This window comes from Crocuta crocuta, unplaced genomic scaffold (assembly GCF_008692635.1).
Source record: "Crocuta crocuta isolate KB4526 unplaced genomic scaffold, BGI_CrCroc_1.0 scaffold55, whole genome shotgun sequence".
NCBI classification, from domain to species: Eukaryota; Metazoa; Chordata; class Mammalia; order Carnivora; family Hyaenidae; genus Crocuta; species Crocuta crocuta.
Window position 1 is genome coordinate 5038264 of NW_027530512.1, and position 17505 is coordinate 5055768.

At 43.9% G+C, this 17505-nt stretch overlaps 2 protein-coding genes across 6 annotated transcripts in view; both read right to left on the reverse strand.

The window, feature by feature from the left end:
- The window catches only part of PPP1R36 (protein phosphatase 1 regulatory subunit 36), a 50768-nt gene extending 38632 nt beyond the window's left edge, over positions 1–12136 (reverse strand). For 2 of the 5 annotated variants that reach the window (XM_077767082.1, XM_077767078.1), the window contains exons 1-2: positions 8871–8971; positions 8016–8080 (exon numbers count right to left, since the gene is read on the reverse strand). In XM_077767082.1, the coding sequence (XP_077623208.1) occupies positions 8016–8080; positions 8871–8945 (140 nt within the window). In that variant the 5' untranslated portion in view covers positions 8946–8971. Of the gene's footprint in view, positions 1–8015; positions 8081–8870; positions 8972–10811; positions 11837–12054 lie in introns of those variants that run through there. The other 3 variants (XM_077767080.1, XM_077767081.1, XM_077767079.1) reach the window with 3 other exon arrangements.
- Positions 12137–14785: 2649 nt separating this feature from the next.
- Positions 14786–17453, reverse strand: HSPA2 (heat shock protein family A (Hsp70) member 2). Its single transcript, XM_077767185.1, has one exon. The coding sequence runs from the start codon at positions 17194–17196 to the stop codon at positions 15274–15276; it is 1923 nt and encodes a 640-aa protein (XP_077623311.1). The 5' UTR covers positions 17197–17453; the 3' UTR covers positions 14786–15273.
- Positions 17454–17505: the final 52 nt, after the last annotated feature.

Consider the following 17505-nt stretch of genomic DNA (forward strand, 5'->3'; position numbering starts at 1 on the left):
TTGGACCACCATATTGTTTTAGCTACTTACAATCCATTGGCCATTAACCTTCCCACCCCAGGCTAAGGAAGTCATTGGCCCTCCCAGGGTTTCTCTTCTCTAGGAGACAGGAGAAGACAGATACACCCAATAAAATTGCTGTCTCCTGCCCTTTTCTCAGTCCTATCCCTACAAATCAAAGTTTCCTGCCCTATTTGCCTGAGATGATTTGAGATGAGAGCACCTGAAAATAAGACACTAAGTGCCTGTCCTTAGCCAAGAGTCTGACATGTACTGCTAAGCCTCTAGTCCTTATTCTCTGACCTTTGGACGTGCCTTCCCTACTTCACACTTGTCTGAGAGGTTTTTCACTTGACTGAAGTCATTCCCTACCTTGACTGGCAGGAAGGATTTCTCTCTGTTGAGGGCCGTGCCGTAGCTCTACAGGCAGCCTATGCTCACAGTGCATCTGAAATCACTAGGAAGGGTCATAGTATTAACTAAAAGCTGCCCTTTGACTTGTACCTCTGATTGGCTGCCAAACAGCAGTCAGAGCTAGTTCTGTGCCCTCCAGCAGTCTCCACAGTCTTCCTCTCCTGCCGGCAACCCAGTTAGAATCTGGTCCTTTCTCAGACCACATTTTGTTACATTCCTAATATTACAACATAATCATGTCATTTCCCTTTGCCCTGAAATAAGTGAGGAAAAAAAATCATACTTTCCCCTAGAACCCACCACTAAAATGCAGAGGTTGGACCACTCTTGGCTTCCACACAAATTGGAGCTCCTAATGGGTTGTGAGTTGGTTATAAGACTCTTCTCTCAGGCCATGATGAAAGATGAGAGAAGTTCGGGGCTTCTGGAGGTACAGTTTCCTCAGCTGTATGTCCTCAGGGGAGTCAATGACCTTGGCGAAGACTCATGCAAGCAGGCCGCTGGTTCTCTCCCAGCTGTGAGAAGAAGGGGCGGGACTGCTGACACTGTCAGGGAGAAGCCTGCCTCATGGGCTAACCCAGAGGCGGCCTGTGAAGAAAGGTATTTCCTCTTTAACAAGTAAGAAACGGGCATCCATAATGATGAAGCTATGCAACACACTCATTTACTCCTCACAAGGCATTCTGATTTCATTTTATAGACAAGGGAACTGATAATTAGTGAGGCTAAGTAACTTGACAAATGATAATCACCTAATAAGTGGGAGAGCTAGGATTTGAACCCAAGTCTTCCTGCAAACCACTCTCTGAGGTCTTCTCCTTAACTGCCTATTCAGAAATAATGACTGGGATGCCTGGGTGGCTCAGTCAGTTGAGGATCCCACTCTTAATTTCAGCTCAAGTCATGATTCCAGGGTCGTGGGATTGAGCCCTGCATCAGGGTCCACAATGAGCGTAAAGCCTGCTTAAGATTTCCTTCTCTCTCTCTCTACCACCCCTGCCCCTGCTCGTGCACGTTCTCTCTTTCAAAAAAAGAAAAAGGAAATAATGACCATCCTTTCCCTACCCATTACTGTGTGTCTACTTCTTGTGTGGAGGTTATGGATGTCTTGTTTTATTGATACAGTTATTCCCTCTCAGGGTATTGCCAGTGACAGAGAGAGCCAGGTCTTCTCTGAAGGATAAGATTTCCAGTGCCACAAGAGGAAGTCAAACTTTCACTCTCCACAGATGACACGATTGTCGATATGGAAAACCCAAAACATTCCACCAAAACATTGCTAGAACTGATCCATGAATTCAGCAAAGTCTCGGGATAGAAAATCAATGCACAGAAATTGGCTGCATTCCTATACACCAATAATGAAGCAACAGAAAGAGGAATCAAGGAATCGATCCCATTTACAACTGCACCAAAAACCATAAAATACCTAGGAATAAACCTAACCAAAGAGGTGAAAAATCTATACACTGAAAACTATGGGGGAAAAAAACAATTGAAAGCTAATGAAAGAAACTAAAGACAACACAAAAAAATGGAAAAATATTCCATGCTCCTGGACTGGAAGAACAAATATTGTTAAGATGTCGATACTACTCAAAGCAATCTACATATTCAATGCAATACCTATCAAAATAACACTAGCACTCTTTACGGAGTTAGAACAAACAATCTTAAAATTTGTATTGAACCAGAAAAGACCGAATAGCTAAAGCAATCCTGAAAAGAAAACCAAAGCTGGAGGCATCACAATCCCAGACTCCAAGCTGTATTACAAAGCTGTAATCATCAAGACAGTACGGTACTAGCACAGAAACACTCAGATCAATGGAACAGAATAGAGAACCCAGAAATGGACCCACAAATGTATGGCCGACTCATCTTTGACAAAGCAGGAAAGAATATTCAATGGAATAAAGACAGTCTCTTGAGCAAATGGTGCTGGGAAAACTGGACAGTGATATGCAGAAAAATGAACCTTGACTACTTTCTTACACCATACACAAAAATAAACTCAAAATGGATGAAAGACTTAAAGGTAAGACATGAAGCCATCAAAATCCTCGAGGAGAAAGCAGGCAAAAATCTCTTTGACCTTGGCCACAGCAATTTCCTATTCAACACGTCTCTGGAGGCAAGGGAAACAAAAGCAAAAATGAACTCTTGGGACCTCATCAAAATAAAAGGCTTCTGCGCAGCAAAGGAAGCAATTGGCAAAACTAAAAGGCAACTGACAGAATGGGAGAAGATATTTGCAAATGACATCAGATAAAGGGTTAATAACCAAAATCTATAAAGAACTTATCAAACTCAACACCCAAAATCACATAATCTAGTGAAGAAATGGACAGAAGACATGAATAGACACTTCTCCAAAGAAGATATCCAGATGGCTAACAGACACATGAAAAGATGCTCAACATCACTCATCATCAGAGAAATACAAATCAAAACCACAATGAGACACCACCTCACACCTGTCACAATGGCTAACATTAACAACTCAGGCAACAATAGATGTTGGCAAGGATGCAGAGAAAGAGGATCTCTTTTGCACCACTGGTAAGAATGCAAACGGGTGCAGCCATTCTGGAAAACAGTATGGAGGTTCCTCAAAAAATTAAAAATAGAACTACCCTATGACACAGAAATTGCACTACTAGGCATTTATCCAAAGAATACAGGTGTGCTGTTTTGAAGGGGCACAGGTACCTCAATGCTTATAGCAGCACTATCAACAATAGCCAAAGTATGGAAAGAGACCAAATGTCCATTGACAGATGAATGGATAAAGAAGATGTGGTATATACATACAATGGAGTATTACTCAGCAATCAAAAAGAATGAAATCTTGCCATCTGCAACTGCATGGATGGAACTAAAGAGTATTAGGCTAAGCAAAATCAGTCATAGAAAGACAAATATCATATGACTTCACTCATATGAGGAATTTAAGATACCAAACAGATGAACATAAAGAAAGGGATACAGTAACAGAGGGTTACCGGAGGGGTTGTGGGAGGGGAACGGGCTAAATGGGTGAGGGGCATTAAGGAAGACACTTGTTGAGATGAGCACTGGGTGTTATACATAGGGGATGAATCACTGGAATCTATCCCTGAAATCACTGTTGCACTATATGGTAACTAACTTGGATGAAATTTAAAAATAAGTTAATTAATTAATTAAAACAAAAGATTTCAGGGGCGCCTGGGTGGCTTAGTCGGTTAAGCGTCCGACTTTCGCTTAGGTCATGATCTCACGGTTCGTGGGTTCGAGCCCCGCGTCAGGCTCTGTGCTGACTGCCAGCTCAGCGCCTGGAGCCTGTTTCAGGCNTAAATAAATAAAACAAAAGATTTCCAATGCCCACTCATTCAGGAAAGATGCCAAGAACTGCAAGGCTGGGAAGAGAAAAGAGATCATCTTTGCTGAACTGGAGAATACCTCCAAGTCTGCGAACTCCTGTTTGCTAGTAGGTGTAGTCTTCATGTGAAAGAAGACTAAAATCCCAGAAAGGATTTCAGGGTCTGAAATTGATGGGATAAAAACTGAATGCCCCTGAGATCAAGCTGTTACTTTGCACAGCAAATTATCTGGATTTATAACACTTTAATATTCTTCCCCATTGCTGGCTGTTCTTTGTCTCCTTCTAAAAGCTCCTCTTCCTGGACATGTTCCCTAAATGAGAGTCTTTCTCAGGGTTCCGTCTGGTTACTCTTCTTACTTCTCTGAGTAATTTTATCTATTCCACTAACATTGATAACTTACAATTATATATTTAAGGTTCAGCTCTTTATTCAGACTTATAAAACGATACATCTACCTACTGGACACCTTCCCTTGGGCATCCACCACCCACCAGGTGGTCAAGTTGCAAAATGGTGTCATCCTTGCTTTCTCCATCAGCTGTAGCCCTCACAGCCCACTAATCACTTAATCCTTAAATACATCTCAAATTTGTCTACTTCCCTCTCTTCCCATTGCCACCTTCTTAGTTTTAGCCATCATTATCTGTCAACAGAATTTCTGCAACTGCTTAACTCATCTCCTGCCTCCAGTCTTGTTTCTCTCCAAGCTAGTTTCCACCCTGTAGCTAGAGTCATTCTTCTAAGATGTAGTTCCAATCAGTTTACATCTGTTTTTCTTTTTTTTTTTTAGGCTTTATTTTATTTTGAGAGACAGAAACAGAGAGTGAGCAGGGGAGGGGCAAAGAGAGAGGGAGACACAGAATCCAAAGCAGGCTCCAGTCTCTGAGCTGTCAGCACAGAGCCCGATGCGGGGCTCAAACTCATGGACTGTGAGATCATGACCTGAACCGAAGTCAGACACTTAACCGACTGAGCCACCCAGGCGTCCCTTTCTCTCTCTCTTTAAAACCTTTCCAGGACACCTGGGTGGCTCAGACCATTAAGCATCTGACTTCGGCTCAGGGCATGATCTCACCGCTAGTGGGTTTGAGTCCTGCGTCAGGTTCTGTGATGACAAATCAGAGCCTAGAGCCTGCTTCTGATTCTGTCTCCCTCTCTCTCTCTGCCCCTCCCCCACTCGCACTCTATCTTTCTCTCAAAAATGAATACATGTTAAAGAAAATTTATGCTGATGCATAAGGGCACATGTACCCCAATGTTCATAGCAGCACTCTCAACAATAGCTAAATCATGGAAAGAGCCTAAGTGTCTGTCAACTGACGAATGGANTTTTAGGGGAAAAAAACCTTTCCCATGGCTCCCCAGTGCCTTCTGAATGAAGCTCAAATTCCTCAGCATAGCATGTGAGACCTTTCATGATCTTCCACTCACACCTGCCTAGAACTCTATATCCAGCTTCTTGAACCATGTACAGTCTCAAATACGCCCCCGGGGCCTCTCAGGATGGGGCTTTTGCATAAGCTGGGCCTTCTGCCTAGAAGACACTCTCATCCAACCAAATCTCCCTTTACCTTGCTAACCCCTATTGCCCTTCAGGTCTTGGCTTTGACTTGGATATCACGTCTGCTGGGAAGCCTTCCTTGTCCACTCTGGACTTCAGGAAATGGCCCCATTTGGGTACTGGGTCAGGGTACCTGGGTGAATGCAGTTTTCTGCAGCCCTGGCCCCAGCCCAGTGGTGGCAGGGATGACAGTCACTAACGAATGGGCCCTACGGAGAGCAGCAATCTCAGGGGAAAGAGTTAGGGTCATAGCACTACTACCAAAAGATTTTCTTTCCAACAGAAGCCTAGAAGGGTCTAGTTTACTTTCAGTAAGAAGGGCAGCATACCCACCCCGCCCCCAGCCCCTGGAACTGCCCAAGTCCTCCTGCGTTGTGTCTCTTCCTCCACCATACTCAGTGCGAAGGTGCTCCTATCTTTTCTGAGCTCTTCTGTACTCTTAATATTCCCTGCTCCTTCTCTTCTGTTCCATCTCTTCTTTTTCCCAAAACAAACAAACTTGAGATTTTTCTACATTTAAAACAAAACCAACAAAAATCCCCTTCCATCAGGACTGGATCCCCTAGAGGCTACCATCTCTTATTTTCCTTCTTCACAGGTAAACTTACTGATAAAGGTACACTATTTTTGCTAGGTTTTTTAATTTAACTTGTTAAATCCAAAGACCTGTTCTTAGTATTTGTCTAAACCTGAGCTCTCTTTAGCATCTGACACTGCTGACACTCCACACAACATCCCCTTTCTTAGAAAAACAAAAAGTTTTAAATGTTTACATTACTTAAAAAAAATTTAATAACACTGTAAGAAAAAAACTAGCAAAATCAGACCTGCAAAGATTTTACATACCGGAATAACCAGTCACACTGAAAATTAGTTTGAAATATACTGGAAATTAATTTCATTTACAAAGAATCTCAGTAAGTCCCACCTTCAAAAAAAGAGGCTTGAGATGGCCTTTAAATATACATGAAGACTGAGGAAAGGGCATGTTGGCACTTAAAATTTATACCCATGTTTTCTGGTGTTGTAACATGTATTTAACTTGTATTTTGACTCCCATTATTATCTTGGCGGTCTAATCCCAAAGCTCTTTCTGTCTCTCTCACTGTCTACCTCACACACACTGAATGTGATATTTCAGGAGCTAGACAACAGAATTTTGTGACATGTCTGCAAACAAAAACCAGAAATCACCACTGTGGAAATGACAAACCACTCAGCAATATCGAAACAAATATTCTATAAAATATAAACTTTTAATTTTTTAGATTGTTTAATTGATATTAAAGGTCATTTTATTTATGATGTAACTATAAATTACATCTGCTTAGCCTTTCCTGACCTCTAGCCCCATTTGTCCAACAGCCTAAGAGACATATGCATGTGAACATGTCATAATCACCTCAGACACATCACCAGTTTTGTCTATTATTCTGTATACAGGGGAAGGGCAATCCCAGCCACCCAATCACCAAGACAGACACTGGGAGTCAGCCGCAGCACCTCCTCTCCCTCTCCCTTCACATCCTATCGATTCTATCCCAAATCCCGTCACTTCCACCTCTTGTATATTTCTTAGTCCTGTACCCTTCTCTCTCTTCTTCCTAACACAGACTTTGTGCCGACTCACGGTTTCGTACCTACACAACTATCTGTAAACCTCCCACAGCTAGCTTTTAAACTGGTCCCCTGCCTCCAGCCTTCCTCTACTTGAATCTAGTTGGTTTGCTGAAATATTCAATAAACATCCGGTGAGGGCCCACTCTGTGAAGTTCTGTAGACAGTTCCTTCAAGGGACACAAAGATGAGTAAGACAGCTCCTGCCACTGAGGGGCCTACAGTCTAAAGGAGGGAGACTACTGTCCATGGTGGGAAGGACTCTGGCATCAGACAAACTCTGGTTCAAAATGTCAGTTGCGCTACTTCCTGGCTGTAGGACTTTGGTTCAATTGCTCAGTCTCCCTGGGCCTTGTTTCTTCATCTCTAAAATGGAGATACTCATGCCCACTCTCCATGGCTGTTTAAGAATTAGAAAACAGGCAAACATCTGCCTCATAACAGATACGCAGCACAGCAGATAGTGCCTAGTACTGTTAGTTTACTTACGCACTTAATAGAATCAGATTTTCTCAACGAAGCTTAAAATCATTAGTTTTTTCTAATTTAATAATTTTACCTTGTAGACGTGACTATCTATTGCACAGCAAATATAATACAGTCCCATTAATGTAAAACTCTATTTGTATAACTCAAGGAGGCAATTTCATAAAGCAGTTAAGAATATGTGCTCTGAGCCAAAGAGACCTAGATTTCAATCATCTTAGTCACCTGTGAGCTGTGTGATTTGGCCAAATCACTTACTTTTACTCCAACCGCTTAACCTTTGACTTCAGTTTCTTCATCTATAAAACTGGATGAACATGAAGCTTTTTCAAAGGGTTGGCAAACTGATTAGCACAGTGTCTGGTACATAGGAAGCAGCTGATAAATGTTATCAGAAAATGATATCTGGATGACTGCTCACCAAAATGGTTTTCTCCAGATGGTTGGATTTCAGCAGTTATTTATTTTGCTCATTACATTCTTCTGTATTGCTTGAATTTCTTTTCTTTTTTTACTCCAGGCACATGTAATTTTTATAAAAGCTACAATAAGGTTCTCATAAAATTTACCTTCTGAATTCAAGAGTTCTGGTTTCATCTTTCCAGTACCACATTCCCAATCGTAATCCCAACTGCTGTAAAATGAAATGATAGCAGCAAACATAATTAAAAATGCAATTTACATACGCAGGTCATAATGAGCTTTTAACAATTCCCACTAGCCGCTCTTTATTCAACAAGGATGTAGAATCTTCAAGTGTTGCAGGGTTTGTTTGTTTTTAACTTGAAACCAGGGTTTTATCCATTTTGTTTTCAGGTGTAGTTTCAGTAGAAAAGATGAATGAGGGAAAGAGGAGGAGAAGGAAGGGAAGGAAGGAAAGCCTTCTCTAGGCCTGCACTACTATCTCAAGGCTCATCATAGCAATTTACGATGAACTGGGACTCAGGCCACAATAAACTGATGCCCAGCGCGGCTTCAGCAGAGGAGAGGAGTTAAGACCCTCATAACAGGGGAACCTGCTCTAACCGACCCCGCCCAGAGGAAGTGGGCAAGGAACCAGCTCACTTTTTCAGCAGTGGTAGCTCCCAGCCCACCAGCCTTTTCTTTCCGCGGATCGCACCCCCAGCAGGACAGCTTCCTGCGCAGGAAGGCTATTTATTTTACAACCAACAAATTAGAGGTGGTGAGGTGGAACTTTCATAAACCTCTAAACATCCCGGTAAGGAGCCAGAATTCAATTCTGCCCTTTAGCCGAGTACACCTCCATAGTTTTGGTTTCGTAGGCAAAAATGCCCACATCTCTGAGTGCCGCCGGGTCGGGGCTGAGGGGGAGGGGGGCGCTCCGGGAGCCGAGGGCCGGGAGGAGGCGGCAGGGCCGGCCCTGCCTCTGCCTCGGGGGCGGGGGCGACCAAGACTGCGCTTACCTCCGCCAAGGAAGCCCCCTGTCCTTCTATCCGCTTCCTCCGGGGATAAAACTCCGGCACCGACATCTGATGCATGATCTCTCGAAACCAACCTCTCAGGGTCACCCAGGCAACAGCGCGCCAGCGCGGGGCAAACGAGACCGCGGGGCGTAGGGCGTAGGGGGGCGGGGACATGCTTCGACCGCCGGCTGCGCGGCGCGGACGCGCGGGCAGAGACGCGCCGGGGCCCCGAGGCTGCGCACGCGGGGCGGGGGGCGCCTCCGCCGGGCCCGGCTCTCGCGGGGCTCCGTCAACTCTCTGACTACCTTTGCTGGGGCGCCTCGTTTGCATTTTCGTGCTGAAGCCGCCCGGGGGTTATTTCCGATTCTTCCCGGCCTTCCAACTGTGAAGTAAACCCTTCGTAATTGGAATTGTTCGTAATTGGAATACCAAGATCAGTTCCATAGGGAAGATCCCTTTGTCGCGAACATTAATAGCACTAAACTCCAAATCCAGGCTGGGATTAGGTCGATGGGGGTGTCGGGGAGGTTCAGGGAAGGATGCGTGGAAATACGGTTTCTTAGCTTGGTTCCGCTGCATAACTGGATGGGTTTGTCCAGGACAAGGCAACTCTGAACCTCTGTCCGAAGATACCCAGATCAGGAGTTAGGAGGATGTTTAAGGAGTAATGTGCATAAAGCACCCCCTCCCTTCCGTGCAACCCACCCTTCCGTGCTCTAAATTAGTGTCGCCCTAAGAAAAGAAACTTGGTTTGTGTCAATGAGTGTTCAATTACATTTTTACATGTCGCTTTTCACTTTTTCTTTTTTACAATTAGTTTATGGTCAAGTTGGTTTCCATATAACACCCAGTGCTCATGCTTTTCACTTTTCAAATCATGTCTTGTAATTCCTTCTTTAACTAAGTAGATATGCAGACTTTTGTATTTCTTTTCCCCTCCAACGCTGATGTAAGCAATGCTAGATATCGCTACATGATTGAGAATGCCTAATATCTTCTGCCTTGGTTTTATCCCCATAGCCTAGTAAGGTAAAGAGATGCTCAGTAAATAGTTGGTAACTATACTCCCATAAATTTAAAAAATAGGGGAGTAGTCAACCCACTGCTTTCCCTTACCTTTCCCTCCCACTCTCACTACCTGATAACACACAATCACTGGTTACAGTGGTATAAAATTGTAATCAGCTAGATTCATGGTCCACTCCAGTCCACTGCTGTTCACATTGTATGGAAGCCCACCTATCCCCCAGCAGTGGGGCTTTGAGGCTGTGGCCTCAGGACTGGCCTATTACATACATGAATGGCTCACTTGAAATAGGAGTAAGAATATCCCAGTTACCAAGAGTTTTTCACCTAACAGTGTATGTAACTTGGGGTGGGGAGGACATTATGAGCTGAAGCTCCACATGACTGAGAGACACCAAGGACTCTGGGTAGAATCCATTCACCACACAACCATTATCAGAAAGACCACACTTCAGTCAACCTCTTTGGTTTATCCCAGTGAATGAAGAAATGCAAACAGAAAACCAAAGACCTTTTATACTTCACCATAGATTAACTTCAAGCTCTCTAAGGTACAAAACTAAGGTAAAAAAATGAGTTGCGAACTCCAATGATCTACATAAAAAGAGCATGACAAAAACAATTTTCCCTTTTACAAAAAAACTCATGATGTTATAAAGGGACAAAGGTACCATTCTAAATATATATAACAGTTTCAAGTGTCCTGTGAGGGAAAGATTTTTGTTTGGTTTTGTATTTGCCTAATGAAGAGAAACTTCTCAAGGTCATATAACTAAGAGCATGTAAGATAGAACTAAATTGCTGATCTCAGATTTTAGGCCCAAGACATTAACTGAATATAAAGTATGCTTACAAATGAAAAAGTCATACTGGAGAGATTCTCCGGGTATTATAATTCGACCTTTAAAAACTAACCTGTAAGGGGCACCTGGATGGCTCAGTTGGCTGAGCATCTGACTTTTGATTTCAGCTTAGGTCTTGATCCTAGGGTGGTGGGATCGAGCCCACTTTGGGCTCTGCACCAAGTATGGAGCCTGCTTAAGATGATCTCTCTTCCTCTGCCCCTCTCCCTTCTTCTCTAAAAAAAAAAAGAGAGAGAGAGAGAGATTTTTGGGATACCTTGGTGGCTCTTCCAGCTTCAGCTCAGGTCATGTCTCAGTTTGTGAGTCTGAGCTCCACGTTGGGCTCTGTGCTGACAGCTCAGAGCCTGGAGCCTGCTTCAGATTCTGTCTCTCTCTCCCTTTCTGCCCCTCCCCCTACTTGTGCTCACATGCTCTCTCTCTCTCTCTCAAAAATAAACATTAAATAAATAAAAACTAAATGTAAAAAAATAGCAATAGTACTTGAATATCAACTCCATTTTAGGTTGCTTAGTTCCCCAATCTTCAATTCATAAACAACCTAAACTAAAATAGAGAAGCCTATAGCTTTTTAATTTGTTCTAAGGGAAATACATTTCAACATTAAGCATCACCCCATTAAATCTCAGAAGTGCATATACCCTAAAGTATTCCAAGAGCTATCTCAAGAATAAATATTGGGCTCTTTTTCTAAGATCCAAAATTTTAAAGGAATGTATCAATTTTTCTGTATCTAATTTTAATGCTTAAGGAAAATCCTTCAAAACAGTTTTCTCATTCCTATTTCGACATTTTACAGAAGCAATTGAATATTTCTATTGTTCCTTAACCTAAACATATATATTGCCTTAGCAATTGTCTTGTGATGTATGGATTTGAGATTCTTTACAACTTTAATTCCAGTCCAAAAGCAAGGGGAACATGCCTCATGGCACTTTTATAAACTACATTCAATTCATAGGATAAAAGTCTCCCTGACATAATCATACAGGTGATACATTAAATATCCTATTATGCATGCTAAGTTTAAAGATGTGAACACCTGGGGCGCCTGGGTGGCTTAGTCGGTTAAGCATCCGACTTTCTCTTAGGTCATGATCTAGCAGTTCGTGGGTTCGAGCCCCGCATCGGGCTGTGCTGACTGCCAGCTCAGAGCCTGGAGCCTATTTCAGAGTCTGTGTCTCCCTCTCTCTCTGACCCTCCCCTGCTCATGCTGTCTCTCTCTCTCTCTCTCTCTCCTAGAAATAAAAAATTTTTAAAAAATTAAAAAAAAAAGATATGAACACCTAAATTAATACCTCCTCATGAGGGTGCCTGGGTGGCTGGGTTGGTTAAAAGCATCCAACTCTTGATTTCAGCTCAGGTTGTGATCTCGGGGTTATGATCTTGTGGTCGATCATGGGATCCAGCCATTCATTCCTCAAGCTTTGTGCAGAGCATGGAGCCTACTTGGGATTCTCTCTCTGTGCCCCTCCACCTCCCCCCCCAAATAAACTTAAAAAAAAATCTCATGAACAACTGTTAATTACCACTATACACATCAAACTAATGCAATAAAAAAAAATTAGAGTAAGCTTGTTTTGAAATTTCATGCATCTCAAATACTGTAAACAACCTGCTAGGTCTTATTTTGAAAGGTGTTTAGACTTATTGCTGTAAAACAGGAACTATATTAGACCTTCAGGTAAGAATTTAAGTGCCCATTTGAGAAATGTTCCTTTTTAATCCTTTAGAATTCTATATGTATTGCATTAGCCTTAGTCATGACTAGTTCCTAGTGTAACACTACTTTCAAGGTCAAGTGATGCTAATTATTCCTTAAACTGTAATTTAGCCTCATCCTAACATCAAGTACTTTTTCCATTGTCATTTGACTATGGCTGATCTAACATCTCCTAAGGAGTTCCCAGGAGTTATCCAATTACCAGTTTCAAATGACCCATGGAAACACTGAATGGCTACTTTGGTGCCTTTATCTTTGCAGTATTCAGATCTAGATAAATTTGAGAAGACAAAATTAAAAACACTCAAGAAGGCTGGGAGTTTTACAAATTACTTTTCAGAAAAACAGAAAATGCAGTATCTGCATACTGGTATTTGTGTTATAGCAAGTTACCAGAGGCCACACCACAGGATAGTCAAAGAAACTACCATTGGCCATTTTTTTTCTGATACTTTAGAAACAAATCTCTTCTAAAGAAAGGTCTAAAATGAAACATACTATTACCAAATTGTATTTCTGCACTTATAGAATGATTCCATTGTATTTTGAAGTTAGAACAAGGGATAAATGCTTTCAACAAATAAAGGACTAATAAAAGGTTAACACAATGAGCATTATTGGTAGAAATTCATGTTAAACATCACTCTATTGGGGCGCCTGGGTGGTTCAGTCGGTTAAACGACCGACTTTGGCTCAGGTCATGATCTCACAGTTTGTGGGTTCGAGCCCCGTGTCAGGCTCTGTGCTGACAGCTAGCTCAGTCTGGAGCCTGCTTCAGATTCTGTATCTCCCTCTCTCTCTGACCTCATCTCTGCTCACGCTGTCTCTCTCTCAGAAATAAAACATTAAAAACAATTTTAAAAAAATCACTCTATTGCTAGCTAGTATTCACCTGATTCTGTTAGTACTAAAGTAGTTTGTTAAATATTTATGTGATGCTCTTTGTAGTTAATTACTCTTACTGCCTTCCTTGCTGAAAACTTTCCACTAACATGGTATTAGCATCACAACATCTGAGTTATCAGCTTTTCAGTGTAAAGAGTAATTACCTTAAACACTTTTTAAGTTTATTTTGGAAACAATTTCAATATTGCCTTTTTATTCCATCCACTCAAATGACTTTGCTTAAAACATAAAGACTTAATGTACATATGAGTCAGCTCTTGTAGGTGAGGGTTATTACAAAGCTCAACATTTTTAGGCTAATTTGTGCTGTAGTTTTTATATTATTTAAAAAATTAATCTCTCTGCGTGATACAGAAGGGTCCACTACTAAAAATATAGTTTCTATAATTCACTGTTATCTTATGAACAACATGGAGCAAATCTACATCACTTGAAAAGAGATACTGAAGTGTCTACATGTGGTGAAAACATTAGGTTAACTGTATTTTCCAATCAGCTTTACTGAATTTCTCCCAAGTTCCCCTTAAAGAGAATAGAACAGAGCAGAAGTGTCATTCCACTAAAAAATACAAATAAGAACCCCCTTCTCCTACAGATGTGGATTTTAAAGCTTAAGCCCAGGATACTGTATCCCAAAGGGTTACAATATTCTTATCTGTTATAATCTCAAATCAAATCAAATATACAAGAAAATGGATAAGTTGTGTATTAACAAAACACAGGACTATCTTGCACTTTTGTCTTTTAGGAAAGAAATCTATTCTAGTGATTTAAGGCAGGCATTGCAAAAGCATCAGGATTCTCAAATCAGAAAAAAAAAATCATCATCTCCTTCTTCTATCACCCAAGTAATGGTAAATGTTGAAAACACAGCCTTATGGAATTTGCCATAAGCTCAGAAGTTAAGCTGTTTCACTAGAAAACTGAAGTTAAAACAAGTTTGACTACATTGGACTCTTTAATATTAAGCGGCTTTGAAGTTTGCTCTGCTGGCTTTTGTTTCAGGCATCTGGATGCACAAAAAGCATTTGTTCCATACTGTGTCAGGCTATTATTGTCAGAGGACAACTCCTGCCCCGGTGTTTGTTTAGAGAAAGAATCATTTTATACTTAACCCCAGGATATAGTTTATATTTTGCTGGAATATTCAGGTGGCTTTTCACTTGAACACTTAAGTCAAGCCTCAGGAGTCCGGGTACACTGGCAGACCTTCTTTATTAAAAGGAGGGGGAAAGTTTACCCAGATCTTCTCCCCTTAAATTATTGGTAACTCAAAGCAGGAAACTCATCTGAGAATCAGAGGAGACTGAGGTGGATACATTTCACCTCATACTAGTCTCCTAAACACCAACATGGTTAAAACTGTTAAGAAAGGAAAAGTGAAAACTCCAAGACAGTAATTTTGAGATCAATTTCAGCTTTACTTTAAATTTGTATTTAAGCATTTGTTTGCAAAAAGTATGCCTGTGCTTAATGTTACTAAGTGTTCATTTTAACCTTAAAGTAGTACATAAAAATAAACAATTCAAGCTTCTATATATTTTATTGTTACCAAGCTTCCATAGAACTTGTGTGCAAACTTAAGGTTTCCCATCTCTAATAAATCTCCATGCACAAACTAAGCTACTCAAAAATGCTCAAGTCAGCAAACACCCAAAATGCATTAAAGAGAAACCTCAAATAATGGTTTTAAAAATCAAACTGTAGAACTAACCTTTTATAATTAAACTAAGTTGTTGCACCCTTCCTTTCATATGCATACACGGGCTAAAGACTTCCAACAACAGATCTCAGACTTGGCACAAAGGCATTTCAAAGGAAAAAAAAAAAAAACCGGAAAAAAAAGAGAGAGAAAGGAAAAGAGGTTTACGCTGACTCGAGTGCAAGCTTAGTCCACTTCCTCGATGGTCGGTCCCCCGGAGGCTCCAGAACCGCCGCCGCCGCCGCCGCCGCCGCCAGGACCGCCTTGGTAAAGTTTGCTGATGATGGGGTTGCACACTCTTTCGAGCTCTTTCTGCTTGTGTTCATACTCATCTTTCTCCGCCATCTGGTTTCGGTCGAGCCAGTTGATCACTTCCTGACACTTGTCGAGGATCTTGTTTTTGTCCTGCTCGCTAATCTTGCCCCTCAGTTTCTCGTCTTCCACCGTCTGCTTGATGTTGTAGGTATAGGACTCTACCGCGTTTTTGGCTGCGACTCGGTCACGATTGGCCTCATCTTCCGACTTGTACCGCTCCGCTTCCTGCACCATCCGGTCAATGTCGTCCTTGCTCAGACGACCCTTGTCGTTGGTAATGGTGATTTTGTTTTCTTTACCGGTGCTCTTGTCAGCCGCGGTGACGTTGAGGATGCCGTTGGCGTCGATGTCGAAGGTTACCTCGATCTGGGGGACCCCGCGGGGCGCTGGGGGAATCCCGGTCAGGTCGAACTTGCCCAGCAGGTTATTGTCCTTGGTCATGGCCCGTTCGCCCTCGTACACCTGCACCAGCACGCTGCTCTGGTTGTCAGAGTAGGTGGTGAAGGTCTGCGTCTGCTTGGTAGGGATCGTGGTGTTCCTCTTGATCAGTGGGGTCATGACGCCGCCCGCCGTCTCAATGCCCAGCGACAATGGGGTCACGTCGAGCAGCAGCAGGTCCTGGACGTTCTCGGACTTGTCCCCGATGAGAATGGCGGCCTGCACGGCGGCTCCGTAGGCCACCGCCTCGTCGGGGTTGATGCTCTTGTTCAGCTCCTTGCCGTTGAAGAAATCCTGCAGCAGCTTCTGGATCTTGGGGATGCGAGTGGAGCCGCCCACCAGCACGATCTCCTGGATCTGGCCTTTGTCTAGCTTCGCGTCACGCAGCGCCTTCTCCACCGGCTCCAGGGTTCCGCGGAACAGGTCAGCGTTGAGCTCCTCGAAGCGGGCGCGGGTGATGGACGTGTAGAAGTCCACGCCCTCGTACAGCGAGTCGATCTCAATGCTTGCCTGCGTGGAGGAGCTCAAGGTGCGCTTGGCGCGCTCGCAAGCGGTGCGCAGTCGCCGCACAGCGCGCTTGTTGGGCGCAATGTCCTTCTTGTGCTTGCGCTTGAACTCCTCCGCCAGGTGGCTGACCATGCGGTTGTCGAAGTCCTCGCCACCCAGGTGGGTGTCACCGGCCGTGGACTTCACTTCGAAGATGCCGTCCTCGATGGTCAGGATGGACACGTCGAAGGTGCCGCCGCCCAGGTCAAAGATCAGCACGTTTTTCTCGCCGCCGGCGCAACCCTTCTTGTCCAGGCCGTAGGCAATGGCCGCCGCGGTGGGCTCGTTAATGATGCGCAGCACGTTGAGGCCCGTGATGGTGCCCGCGTCCTTGGTGGCCTGGCGCTGCGAGTCATTGAAATAGGCCGGGACCGTGATGACCGCGCTCTGCACCTTGCCTCCCAGGTAGGCTTCGGCGATCTCCTTCATCTTAGTGAGGACCATGGACGAGATCTCCTCCGGAAAGAAGGTCTTGATCTCTCCCTTGTACTCCACCTGCACTTTGGGCTTTCCTCCCTCGCTCACCACCCTGAACGGCCAGTGTTTCATGTCCGACTGCACCGTGGCGTCCTCGAACTTCCGTCCGATCAGCCTCTTGGCATCGAAGATGGTGTTGGTGGGGTTCATGGCCACCTGGTTCTTGGCGGCATCGCCGATAAGGCGCTCGGTGTCGGTGAAGGCCACGTAGCTGGGGGTGGTGCGGTTGCCCTGGTCGTTGGCGATGATCTCCACCTTGCCATGTTGGAAGACCCCCACGCATGAGTAGGTGGTGCCCAGGTCGATGCCGATAGCCGGGCCGCGGGCAGACATCCTGACTTAAAGATAGGTAAGCGACGTTAGGCGACAACACCTAGGACAGAAAACCTGCGGCGTCAACTAACGGCCAACTCGCACTAGACGCTGCGAGCGCAAACAGCTCTCCCGCTCCCCCTTCTCGGCTCCCTGCTCTTATAGTCGCCTCCCTGCCGCCTTCTGGAAACTCCCGGAGCCAATCCGCTTCCAGGACCGCCTGCCACAGGCTTGCCTGGGTCAGAGTGACCCGCCCGTAGCCCAACAGATTTCCAGTTGGGTAAGGGGCGGGACCCCGGCCGGCGCTCAGAGGCGGGGGGCGGCCCGGAT